The sequence below is a fragment of the Psammomys obesus genome, unplaced genomic scaffold, assembly GCF_907164565.1.
Source record: "Psammomys obesus unplaced genomic scaffold, mPsaObe1.curated_primary_1811, whole genome shotgun sequence".
In the NCBI taxonomy this organism is placed as follows: domain Eukaryota; kingdom Metazoa; phylum Chordata; class Mammalia; order Rodentia; family Muridae; genus Psammomys; species Psammomys obesus.
In genome coordinates this window covers 538,721-552,752 of record NW_026586816.1, presented here as the reverse complement: position 1 = coordinate 552,752, position 14,032 = coordinate 538,721, and the positions used below count along the sequence as shown (strand labels likewise).

The 14,032-nt window shown below is 41.3% G+C and overlaps 1 protein-coding gene across 1 annotated transcript in view; it reads left to right on the top strand.

Moving 5' to 3' along the window:
• Abhd12 (abhydrolase domain containing 12, lysophospholipase) overlaps positions 1-14,032 on the top strand; it is a 67,275-nt gene that overhangs the window by 29,718 nt on the left and 23,525 nt on the right. The window contains exon 2 of the mRNA XM_055602680.1: positions 12,121-12,245. Coding sequence (XP_055458655.1) covers positions 12,121-12,245 — 125 coding nt within the window. The remainder of the gene's footprint in view (positions 1-12,120; positions 12,246-14,032) is intronic.

Here is a 14,032-nt window from a genome sequence, read left to right as displayed (position 1 = left end):
TGTGTGTGTGTGTGTGTGTGTGTGTGTGTGTGTGTGTGTGTGTGTGTAACTGCAGAAAGGACCTGGAGGATTGAGAATAATGAGTGAGTGCTGAGGTGGAGAATCAGCAGGCATCTCAAGAGTTGCTCAGCAGGTCACCTACATGGCCAAGTTGCACATTAAAAAGAGTTTTCTGGCTGTACAGTAGAGGATGGCACTGGAGCAAACCTGGTGAGAGGCAAACACTTGCATCTGGAAGTCATTCCGGGAGACCAGAGCTTTAGTCTCTAAAGCAGATCATTTGACACATAGTCACTGTGCTTGAGAAGGAACTTCTGATTACATTCATATTTAGAAATTAGCATAAATATGCAGATAAGTCATACTTATATATAATTTAGCAAGCATGTATGTAATAAAGTCATATGAAAAATGATTGCTAGGCATGGTATTTACTGTTTTACTTAAAAATGCCACTCTCAACAGATCTGGTATGAAGAGATTTATTGGTGGATTGAGAGACAGAGAAGAGAAGAGAGATCGGGGAGTAGGGATGCCCAGGGAATGGGAGAGAAATCGAGGCAGAGAGAGCAAATCAGAGAGCAAACAATGATGGGCTGGTCCTTTATATCTGGAGTACACATACCTGTTGGCAATCAGGTTGCTAAGCAACCTAGGAGTGGCCTAGTGCATCGACTTGTGAACTAACAGTTACTTTTCCTATTGCTATAATAAAATACTCTGAAAAAGGCAACTAAGGTGACAAAGGATTTATTCTGACTCACAGTTCAAGGGTACATTCCGGGGAATTCAAGACAGTGAAATAGCTGGTCACGTTGCATCTATAGTCAAGAAGCAGAGAGTAAGGAATACATGCTGCTGCTTAGTTCCCTTCCTCCACTCATGCAATCCAGGTTTCCATCTAGGGAATGGTGCGTCTACGGTGAGTTGGTCTATTACTTTGTTTTCTATTGCTGTGATAAACACCATGAGCTAAAGCAAAAAGGGTTTTGTTTTTGTTTTTATTTTGCTTACATTTCCTCCATCACAATCCATCATTGAGGGAAGTCAGGAAAGGAACGTGGAGGCAAAGAACTGAAGCAGAGATAATGGAGGAATGCCTCTTACTGGTTTGCTCGTTTTGGCTTGCTTTACTTGCTTTCTTATACAACGCAGGACCACCAGCTCAGGGGTGGTACTACCCACAGTGGGCTGGACCCTCTCACATCAATCATTACTCAAGAAAATGCCCCACAGACTTACATACAGGCAATCTGATAAAGGCATCTTCTCAATTAAGAATTCCTATTCTGCCAGGCATGGTGATGCCTGCCTGAAATCCCAGCACCCCGGGGAGGCAGAGGCAGGTGGAGTTTGAGGCTAGCCTGGCCTCAAAGCGAATCCAGAACAGCCAAAGCTACACCGGGAAACCCTGTCTCGAAAGACCAAGAGAGAGAAAGAGGAAAAAAAAGAGAGACTCATCCTTCCCAAATGACTCTAGTTTGGGACAAAACTAAGCAACACAGGGGGTCTTTCCACCTCCATCAAGGTAATTCCCCACAAGCATATTAGAGGCATAATTCTACATTCCATCAAGTTGACAACTGACACTACCAGAATAGCACAAGCCTATCATCTCATACTTTGGAGGTGGAACTAGGGGAATCACACATTCAAAATTAGCTTGGAGGTACACAGCAAAGCAAAAAGGACTCGTGGTAAAATACTTTGACTAGTATTGGTGAGGCTTTGGATTCCATCCCTAGCAATGTAATTAATTGATTAATTTTGTGTGGTATGGAGGAGATGGCTAGTCTGAACAAGAAATGTGCTGGTCTGAAATGAGAGGTAGCAGCTGAGATGACTGAAGGTAAAAAGGACTGAAGCAGGTGCCAGGAGATGTGGTACAGCTTGCAAATGAAGAAGAGCAAGGAAGGAAATATCAAAATACTGTCACACACTTGAACAAGTGGTGTTTGCAAGATGGAAAATATGGGGCAGAGCAAGTTTTGGGAAGGAGAAAAGAGCAAGAATGTTAACTTTGAATAGCCAGTAAGACTCCATAGAGAAGTCCTAAGGAGAAGACAGGTAAGGAAACACATAGTACGGGCTTAGGGGTTGCTGAAGAACCAAGTCCACTGAAGCGTGTCACTCACTCTTGCTGTGTGTCAGCTATTTTGTTTTACTCACCGAGGGTCCAGGCCATTGCCTACCCACAGCTCTACGTATACTTTCTTCATCTCTCGGGATAGACCCTTCTGCTCATGTGCAGCTCACTTGCCGCCCCTGACCTGAAAGGTGGAGGAGTATAATATGCTATTCCAAGATAATTTTTCCATGATTTATCAGGAAGCTCTGGTCATTGCCTGGCAATTCTATAGAAGACCCACTTGTAGGTCTAGCAGAAACGGCCTTGAAGTTACTCAGAACCACTTGACTCAGGGCACACCCTGAGGGGGTCTTAGCTAGAAAGCACTGTAGCAGAATTCTTTTTTATATAATTCTTTATTTATTACACTTTATTTACGTTGTGTTTCCCCCCCCCCCCCCAGAATTCTTGATGGATAGGCAGGTTCAGGTGTTCTCAGAATGAAGTCCTGCTGCCTTCCACTTGCTTAAAGAGTTAGCCTCCCCTCCCCATTGCTTTATCAGGTGAACTGAACTCTTCGGTCTCAAGCTACTAGTGCTTCTGAAGAGCAGTAATTGTAGACAGTCCCCGAGCAAGAAATGTAAGCTCAGCATGATGGGTTTGTCCAAAGGGGTCTTGGCAGTGAGGCTTGGGGAAAACCAAATTGTATCTGCCTCTCCCTTGCTTCAGACTGGGCTTCTTCAGGGAGCACACAAGGTCTTGATCTCTTGGGGGTCTATGGCATTGCAGTCTCCCTGAGGCTGGGCAACTGGCAGGCAGACAGGGTTGCAGTGACTGAGATAATGCATCTAGGAAAGACAGGGTTTGGGAAAGTTAGGTGCTGTCCTCCTGGAAGCTGATCAGAGAGTGGCTGCTCCCTGGTTGGGTTGATGGATAATTTGAAAGCACTAGTATTTATTGATATATGACTACTTAAAAGGAGTTTGAGGGCCCAAGGGAAATGAAATCTGAAGCCTCAGTTGCAGGAGCAGAGATCAATAGGAGTAAGTAGGGAGGCCTGACCCTGGGGATACTGAAAGTTTTATCACACAGATGACCCTATGGGCACTCAGCTCCCATAGTGGCTGAACTTGTTCTCCCATCGGAGGGGGGGGAAGGGGGGATCCAACATTGTCTTATATTACTGTTTCCATATTCAGCTCAAAATGGTGAAAGGTCAGCATCCTGAAACATAAATGACATATTTGGTTGCATGTTTATGTATTTATATATGCTTTTCTCTATATGTCTGCTTGGGATTTTCTGAAGGGGAATGTTATATAGCCTAGCAGGAAATGATTTTAAAACAAAACAAATAAAAACAAGATAGGAGTAGTGGAACACACCTGCAATCCCTTCTTTTGGGAGGCTGACGCAGAAGATCACAAGGCCAGCCTAGACTACATATTGAGTTTCAAGTCAGCTTGCACTACCCAGTGAGAAAGTGTTTCCAGAGAAAGAAAAGGAAGAACCGATCGACAGTCCATTCCCAGGTGCACCAGAGACAGCATGATGAGTTCAGCCTCGCCTCACCCTTGTTTTCTGTATGAGTCTTGACATGGAAGACAAAAATCTGCCCTTAAATTTTCTCAGTATTTTCTGCCTTACCTTTGGTGTTGGAGATGGAACCCAGAGCCTCACACATGTGGCTTCTATAGAACAATTTAGATCAGAAGATGAAAGGCCTGGCAGGTGAAAATCTTGAATGCCTATGAACTGAAGTACACAGGAAAAAAACAAAACAAAACAAAACAAAAAAAAAACATTCTGGCTCCATAGCTGAGACTGGCCGGTGACCTCTTTGCACCAGACTCTCTTAGGCCCTCCTGCCCAGTCTCTTGCTTCTTCAGGTTCACGGCCCTCTCCCTCCTAGTTGCTTCTGTCAGGTATGGAGAAAAATAGCTAATATGTGAACATGGTTAAGATATTGAAATAGAGCTTTCCAGTCTTTAAGGATTAAAGAATTTGGCCACTATAAGGTAGTTTTCATATGCCCCCAAATTCTTGTCCCTCTCAGGTTTATGTAGAGACCATTGAGAAGGAAATCCCAGTATTCTTGGTACCATTAATATCCCAAACACTGGGTAAGGGTCACTGTGTGGCTCTAAAATTCAGGCAGGCATTAGTGATTGGAGGTTGGCACTCTTATATGATGTGTTGATTGAAAGCCAACTCTATAAGATAATGAATTAGCATTGCAAAGTCAGGTGGGAAGGTCCAAAGAGCTAATGGTCCAGGCAGACTGTGTTCTCCAGGCCCAAGACAGATGTGGATCACTTGTCTCTACTCCTAAGGTGATTACTTATTTCTCAACTTTGGCAGGAGCACAGTTAATTCCCTCTGGACTGATTACCAGGGGTAGAAATTGACCTTGCCAGCCCTGCTCCCAAGTGAACCCAGCAACACACCAACATGTACAGAATATAGTAGGACAGGGTCTGATCCAGCTGTGTTTTCCTCTCTGTATTTGCCCTCTGCCTGGGGTTAGAAGCAGCAATGGGCTCAAAACACATTTCAAAGGGATTATATTTTGGAATGACTGAATAGTAAAGGGTTATGTTTTGTTCAGAGTTAGTTAGTCTGTATTCTCACCTCCATTTACTCTTTTATACTTTGAGAGTTAGCTTAAAGAGATGTTAAAATTAATATATGTTACCAAAAGTGGAAAAAAAATTAGTCTTTCCCTTAGCTCTTACCACTTGATTTCTAAAGGTGTGTGTATGTGTGTGGTTACTGAGGTTGGAACTCAGGTTCACACTCCACTACTGATCTGTATCTCAGCGCTATGACAAAGTATGTTAAGGATACAAATAATGGGACAAATGAAAAAGTGCAAGGGACAGGGTCTGGAAAGATTCCAAGTGCGGGAGCTTCAGACTCTCTTAGGAACCAAGAGTCCACAGAGTTTGGTTTCTCCATGCAGAGGATGAGTTCTTGTTCACTGTCCCACAATTCCATGTGATCAACTGTCCAACTTTCCAGTGGTTCCTGTTTTCTTTATCCCATAGGCACGGCTGAAGCACAGACAACCTCATAGAAACAGGATTGGACAGAAGGGAGGACCCCAGAAGGCATATCAGCCTCTTGGTCTTTTGATTTAGTAGGACCCCATCTGAAATAAAAGTTTTAGGAAAAGTTTTATGAGGGAGACAATAGTTTACATTATCTGCCTTGAAGAAGAGAAATTATGGTGTCTGTGGTCTGCCCTTCTGGTGAAAAAGAAACAGGTAAAAAGAGGTGGCAGGTTAGAGGGAAATTTTGTTCCCTGAGACCTAGAGCACTCTTTACCTTGTTTCTCTGAAACTGGTTCAAATTGGCTTTATGACCTAGGGACAAAGCTAAAATGAACAAGATAAGCCTATTCTAATCACTTAGGAAGCCCTGTGCCATTTCACCAAGTTTCTATCGATGAGGGTTTTTGGTACTTTCTCAGTGTCTTTGATAGCAGCCCCATTTTATATAGCCAGATGACATCCCTTATAATAAAGATCACTAATAATTTCATGAGAACAGACCACTTAAAAGCAGTGTTTCAAAGAGGAAGTCATAGGAAAAATTACAGAATACTTTGAGGAGGATGAAAACGAAAGTACTACACATTAGAATTTATGGGCATAGCTAAAACCATGCATGGTGGTCAAGTTACAGTGGAAATATCTTTATGTTTCTAAAAGAGTCTTCAAAGGTAACCTTCAACCTTGAAGATAACATTATACCCTAGGAAAAAAGTAAAAATAAAGTAACCAAAATGAAGGGTAGTACAGAAATTAATAAAAGAGAGAATGGAAGAGAGAAAAATCATTAATGCCAGAAATTGGTTCTTTCAAAAGATAAAATTGAGAAACCATTAGCTAGATTTACTCTCTCTCTCTTTCTCTCTCTCTTTCTCTCTCTCTCTTTCTGACACACACACTCACACACACATAGTTATAAATAGCTAATCAGAAATAAAAGCAAGGAAATGACTACTGACTTTACAAAATTTTAAAAAACCGTGATCATGAAGGAATACCATGAACAGTGTGTGCCTAAAGTAGACAACAGGGAGAAGAAATGGGCAACTTCCTAGAACCATAGAGGTTCTGTCATTGGCTGATGAGAGACAAACCAAGCAGACCTATTGCCAACAAGGGGTCGGTCAATAATTTAAAGTTTGCAAAGAGAGGGGAAGGACCCGGCAGCCTCACAGGAAAGTTACCAAACCTCTGAAGACAACCTGGCAACTTTTCTTCACAAACTCTTACATGAACATGGAGGGAGTATGTTCCACCTATAGGACATTCTAAATGTTATCCTGAAAATACTGGACAGAATCTCACAGTAAAACTACAGGTGATGTCTCATGAATGCAAATACAGAATCCTCAACAAAATACTAACAACTGAAATCAGTAGCACATTAAAACGTATCTCTACATCATAAACAAGTGAGATATTATCCTGAAGATAAGTGAGTTTGACATCTAAAAGTCAACTAATGGAACATACCATATTAATAGGATAAAAGACAGAAATTATACTATCATCTCAGTAGATACAGAAAAAGCATTTGAAAAATTCCAACATTCCTCATCATAGAAACACTCAAACCGACTCAAAATAGAAAGATATCCTTTAAAACCTATATGGGGATGGGAAGATAGCCCAGTCAATAAAGTACATGTTTGCAAATCTTGAGAACCTGAGCTTGATGCTCAAACCCATATGAAAAATTGCAGGCATGGGGTTGGAGTGGTGTCTCAGTAGTTCAGGGTACTCACTCCTTTTGGCGAGAACCTGGGTTCAGTTCCCGGCACCCACACCAGGCAACTCATAACTGCTTGTAATTCCAGCTCTAGGAGATCTGCACCTTCTGCTGGCCTCCACTGCATCTGCATGCAAGTGGTATACATGAACTCATACACACATACGTGAATCAATAAATCGTTTATTTTAAAATAGCAGACAGGGTAGTGTAAGCTTGTAAACTCAGCACTATGGAGGCAGAGACAGTGTGATTTCTGGGGCTTGTTGGCCAAACAGCCTCACCTGTTTGCCAAACTCCAAGTGAATGAGGGACTGTCTCAAAAAATGCTAGGTGGCACCTCAGGAGTATGACTAAAGTTTTTCTCTGGCCTTCATATTATACCTTCTCACGCACACACACAATAAATGAAACCTACATTCAGACTCAAATTGTGAAAAACTGAACTCTTCTCCCAAAGTCAGAATCAAGAATGTCTATTGTGTCCACTCCTAGTCAACATTCTACTAAGGTTCTAGTCAGGGTAGTAAGGCAGAAATATATTATATCCAGATTACATAGTAAGAAGTAAAACTTAACTCTGTTTGCAGATGATATAATCCTTTGTTTTTATTTTTTAAAAGACAGAATTTCTCTGTGTAGCTATGGTTGTCCTGGAACTCACTCTGTAGACAAGGCTGGCCTCGAAGTCAGAGATTCACATGCTTCTGCCTCTCAAGTGTTGGAATTAAAGGTGTGGACCACCACCATGCCCAAATCTTCTGTAACCCAAGCTATGCTAGAATCCTGTAGCCCAAGTTAGCCTCTAACTCTTGGTGATTCTCTGTCTCAGCCTACCTAGTGCTGAGTTGTGAGCCACCATACCCAGGCAAGATAGTCTTATATATGGAAGTTTCTGACAAATTTACAAAAACAAACAAAACACACACACCAAAGTGAAAGTTTCAGAAATTATAGACAAGGCCTGCAACAATGCAGGATGTGAGTAGTATACCAAAATTTAATCTCCTAGGATTACAATAATCAACAACTCAAGAATGGTGATAAATAATTTTGTTTTTCATAGTATCAAAAAAGAGAAAAGGCATCTTGAAATATGCAGTCTTTTCTTTTTGAGACAGAACTTCACTGAGTTGTTCAGGGCGGCATTATTTAGTCTGTCGCCTCGGCAGACCCGGAACATGGGGTTCTCTTACCTCGGACCCCTGAGTAGCTGAGGTTACAGCTCTGTTAACTGTATATAAGAACAGCTCTTTTCTTCATTTCTTTTTATTTTTTATTTTAATTTTATTTTATGTGTATCTGTGTGAGGGTGTCAGGTCCTCTGGAATTGAAGTTACAGACAGTTGTGAACTGCTGTGTAGGGTCTGGGAATTGAACCCTGGTCCTCTGGAAGAGCAGCTGGTGCTCTTAACGCTGAGCTCTCCAGCTCTATTTTCTTCAGTTCTTATTAAGATGATTCTTGGTGATTTTTTTCTGTTATGGTTTGATCCTTTTCTTATAGTTATTATCATTGTTATTTTGCAGTGTTGGGGATTGAACCCAGGTCCTTGCCTATGCTAGGCAAGTCTCTACTACTTGAGCTATATCCCTAACCTCCAGGATATATTTTAGTTTGTGATATGTGAGAAAGCTGTTGGAACTTATTAGGCAGCAAATTACTTTCTTGTTGACTTTTTAATTTATAGTGGTTTTTAAGTTGATTCATTTTTTATAGTACTAGGGATTAAACTCAGAGCCTCACACGTGATGGGCGAGTACTCTTCCACTGAGCTACAGCCATAGCCTAAATGTTTTGTTTAGAAACTATCAAGGGTTATAGTTTGTGTTTACTTGCTTAGCTGTTTTAACATGTATGTGCAGAATAGTATTAAGTCATGGTTATGGCAGTGAATATCCTGCTGTAACAGCTGTTTCACTCTGAAGGTCTACTTTGTTTGGATTAGTAGTTTGAGATGGATATGAACCTCCCTATATACAGGGGGAGTACCTTCCTCCCATATTCCTTTTTCACTAAGTTTTTTATTGTTGCAACTGTGTGTTGAAGTCTCTCCACCTCAAGACCTTGCTTAGGTTATAGATGTTGTTCCACTTTATTTCTTGGATTTCATTTATTTATTCAGTGTGTGTGTGTGTGTGTGTGTGTGTGTGTGTGTGCGCGCGCGCGCGCTGTGCTGTGCATGCATCACCATGATACCTGGTGTGGTCAGAAAACATGTAGGAGTTAGTTCTCTCCTTCAGGCTTGGCAGCACCTTTACCTGCTGAGCCATCCTGCCTGTTCTATCTTCCTCAAATGCAAGGCAAAGCTCCTTCAACTACCATCTCATATCTTTATCAAGCAGTTCTCCAAGCATTACAAGAAGATATACACGCAAGTCAGTGTTCCTTTATCTCACCTTCTCCACAAAGTAGCATCTTATATATTTATGGTGCAGAAATCAAGCCCAGGGTAGGGATAGAAAATGCAATCCCTAGAGTGTTTTATATGTACCATTGTGCATTGCTTATATGCTTGAAAGGGAGAGAGTATGTGTACACATGAGAGACAGAAAGACAGACACAGACCATGCAGTACCACCATCATTTCAGTGAATATAGACACTGTACCATCATAATCACAGTTACCGTAAATCCTGCTATGCAAGTAGAAGTGAAGTACCTAAGAGTACAGTTCTGGACCCTTTGGAAAAATCAAATAATTGTGTTTATCTTTATGGGTCCCTTTTGTTTCTTGGCCAGTGAATCTTGTCTGTGCACTAAGTAACTTTTAAAGAAAACACATTGAATGATAATACAATTTATGGAAAAAATTATGGCCATGAACTTCGGTATATGAAGTTTGGAGAGAAAACAGGTCTCCAAGAGGACTCCAGGTCCCATTAAGGGTCTTGAAGGAAGAGATGTGTTTTCTTAGTGCTGTCCTGAGCCTTGAGGACACTCTTCATTTCTACCAGCCATCAAGGACAGGCTGCTCATTGCAGGAGACTAACTGTAAGCAGTAGTACTGGCATTGATGAAAATTACAGCTAACAGAATTTCTGAGCGTTATGACTTATGGCTATAATCTTAACATGTAAGAAAGTACATTAATTTATACTTTAATAGTCATAAACTCATTGCATGTCTCTAAAAGTCTATTGCATTAGTTATAAAGATTTTTATTTTCTACTATAAGCGATTTCAGTGAGAGGAACATTCATACTCTCACATTTCTTTTTAAAATTATTTTTATTTGTGAACACATGGGAATTCAGAGAACAGCCTGAAGTTAGTTCTGTTCTTCCTTCTACATGGCTCAGGGGATCAAATTCAGGTCTTTAGTCATGGCAGCAACCACCTTGATCCACTGAACCATATCACTGGTCCATGTTTTCACAACTTTCTAAAAACCAGACTGCTCAGAAGCCAAGTGGCTCCTCTTATCTAGTGCTTTCAAGCTTACTAGTACCACATGAGATGCAGCATCTAGAAATGTCCATTACACTTACTCAGATGGAAAAGAAAGGGGTACAACTCAGGCCAGTGTTATGAAAGTCTGTGATCTCACTGGCCCTCTGTAGGATCTTAGGGACACATGAGCCTACAGGGCACCTGGGGAACTGCTGTGTCACTTGGCATCTCATTTAGCATTTCTCTCAGAATGTCAGTCTAAATCTTGCTGGAGGCTGAAGCCAATTACTTATTTCTGGGCTAATTCTCAATAACATCTAAGGTGATTTTTTTAAAACATACATTGGACTGCTGACACTTGTAACAGCGGAGATGAACCCGAAGGCACTACACCAAGTTAGTAAGAAGGCCACAAAATAAACTGTATGACTATTTATCTAAAAGTCTAGAAAAGACAAAACTGTAGGAGAGAAAAGCAGAATAATTATGCTGGGGCTGAGGTCAGAGGGAGACTGACTAGGAGGGGAATGAAGGAATTTTGGAGCAATGGAAATAGTCTTCACCCTGTGTCCCTCCCACAATCTGTCCCCTTATCTTTTATTCTATTGGGAGGCATTCAGTGATTTGGGATCTTATGTCTCATGAGAGACAAAGCATATCTACACAAAGACTCATCAAGTGTTCATGGCAGCTTCATTCACAGTGTCCCTAAACTAAAACAATATCAGTGCCCACCAGTGAGTGAATGGACAGACAAGCCTGATGGTATCTTCAGACTAAACATGTGTGGCAAAATCATGGAGAAAACGGTACTGCATGCAACCATCTAGAAGTGATTTTCATATATTTTAGAGTGATGCTTTCTCCACACAGTGAAACCAACAGCTCTTTCTCTTTTCCTGTGTTGGGATCAGATCCAGGACTTCATGCATGCTCTATTATTATTACTGAACCTTTTTTTCTTTGTGTTTTGAAATGGTTTGCATCAGATAGAAATCATCTGCTGTATAAACTTAAAAGAACTTACCAAGAAGAAACTAAAAACAAAAATGTAGTACAGGCTGGCTTTGAACTCAAAGGAGTTCTCTTCTGGGTGTGAGTGGTGCCAGATGTCAAGCCTTGAGGGACCTGGTCAGGTCCTCTATGGCGGCCCTTGTTTTAACTCCTCAGTTTTAACTCCTTGGATGACAGCAATAAATAAAAATAAACCGATCTTAGGGTCCTGCAAGACTCTGTATTTGAAAAGAGTAGAGACACTTTTTAAAGGGCATTGGGAAGAGGCTGAGGGAAGAGACTCAGGAATCAGAAGAGCCTTGAGAGCTGAGGCACCAACCCTCCTGAAAGGCATTCTGTGGGATGGCTCCAAGGGTTGGTCTCATTTTCAGCCTGTACAGTCTCTGGGACCTGGTTGGGCAGGTTCTGCTGAAGTCCTGGTTGTAGATACTTCCTGCTTCCCACGGACAGCTAATGAGTAACTCAGCACTGTGCTAGATCAAAAGCAGCTTAGCAGCCGTGAGGCTTCAAGGCCAGGAGAAGCTACACTTTTCCAGGATGAGGTGGAAGCGGGGGTCTGATATCAGGTGGGGTGCTTCCTGAGGGCCTTTGTCTCTGCTGAAATCTTACCCAGACACCAGTATAACAGATCATAAGGATCACGTCTTTTCCTTGTAAGAAATAAAACTTTCTCTCTAGTACAGCTGAAAACTCAGAAGACTATCTCAATTATTTTAAAAAAGCAGATGGGAGACTGCTTTTATCAACGTCAGTTTCCTCTATGTGGAAAGATGCCTGTGGCACTTGTTTAGACAGCACAGGTGCTATTAATAAACTGGCAAAATCGAGTCCTACTGCCTTTTGACACATTGTCTTTGTCTTGTAGACGAAAGAGCCTGTGGTTCCGACTGAGGAAGATACTTCTCTGTGTTCTGGGATTCTACATTGCCATTCCATTTCTCGTCAAACTGTGTCCTGCGATACAGGCCAAACTGATTTTCTTGAATTTTGGTAAGTCCTCTGTGTCAGTTTTTATTTAATTTTACTTAGAGTTCATTTTCTTGATTATGTTTGATTTTAAAGGGTGTTTTAAACTTTTAATTGAGACTGAATTCACATGCAGTAAAATGTACAGATTAGAACTACCAGCTAAACTCAGGGAAAGTATGAGTCTGTGACCTGGAAAGTACCCTGCACCTTTTGTCAGTTGAGGGACATGGTGTTAATGGCATTACTGTCCGGTGTTGCATTTGGTTCCCCAGGTGACTGTGTTGCATTGGCAGTGATTATGTCTCTTACTCCAAAGTAGATAATGCTGACAGCATGACCGGTTGTCTGAAGCTGTCATGTTAAAGATCTGTCACATGTGTAGTCTAGGTTAATTGAAACCATGAAAAAGAACGGTATCTTTAAAATAACAATAATGAGGCCTTACAGGTTTAAAAAAAATGTTATTACTGGTCCTTTTCTTTCCTTTTTAAAACCCTGTTTTGTTTTCCATAAGATAAAAAAAAATGACACTTTTTTATTTTTGTGGAATTTTGTGCTGTTTACAAAATAGACAGTTTTAGGTCCTTGAGTTAACATGGATCCTGTGTGGTTCCAAAACTGTTTGTGGATAAGGCGAAGAAAAAAGTAAAGTATTTTGCTATGAAGCAGAAGGCAGAAAATCCTGGTGTGTTTGATAGAAACAGTCCTTTCAGAAATACCATTTTGTACCCATGGTGAAGCAAAGGAGGATGGGAGGCATTGAAAATGGCTATGGTCACTGTTGGGACTGGACGGGATAAGGTGGACTCCTCACCAGATTTTTGGCAAGGTTGATTTACAGAGTGAGTATGGCCCTTGTTTGTTTGGGAGCTTGAGACACAAGCTGGCTTGATGCTGTGAGACAGCAGGCAAGCTTTGGACAGGTAGAGGGTACTGTGAGGGTCCAGTCCTAGAGTAGAGCTTAGGACATGGTACAGGAAAGGATGCAGGACAGGTGGGAGGTATGTGATAGAATTTAAGGCTCCATAGGGTCTGGTTTTACCAAGTGTAAGTTTATAATAGACATACAGAAAGTTGGAAAATACTAACAAGGAATTTCTATTCTTTAAACTAGTAAGAGAAATAGAAATACATGTGTTTACATTAAGAGGTATTTTAGTTTTTCAAGTGGAAGGTTCGTGAACTTCTAGGAATTTATGATCTCTAAGTTTGGTAACTTGTAAGGAATAAACTGAAAAAGAAACAAAATCATACCAAAACCAAGGCAGTGTTGCCTTTCTGATTTAGTGTCCCCTTAAAGAGGTACAGAAAAGAAGCTGGGATTTGCAAACATGAAGACAGAATAGCTGTAATGTATTGGAGTAGCCCTTAGAACTGACCCACGTAGCCTAGGGCTGTGCTCTCTGCTGTTTGACACACAGTCAGGTGCCAGCAAGGATTTGGATTGGATTTTTTTCCCCACTAGATTCTGTGTTCTTTAGACACAGCACACAGTTTTACATTGGTTTCCTGAGGATAGAACTATGCCACAGGCACACTCTTTCTCTCTCTCTCTCGTACACATACACTCGCACACATCTCATACACACACACGCAGCACACATGCATGCACGCAAAGATGGAACCAACTGTACAAAGCTGTTTTCTGACCTTCATTCCTATGCGCTGGTGCACACATGTACCACCCACACAAAGAGTAAATACTATTTCTTTTAAGTTACTAAAGACCTTGGCACTGATGGGCATCATTTTAGGGCAGTGATTGCCATCCTCACAGCAGCACTGGCCTGGCCCTTTTTGTCATGTTC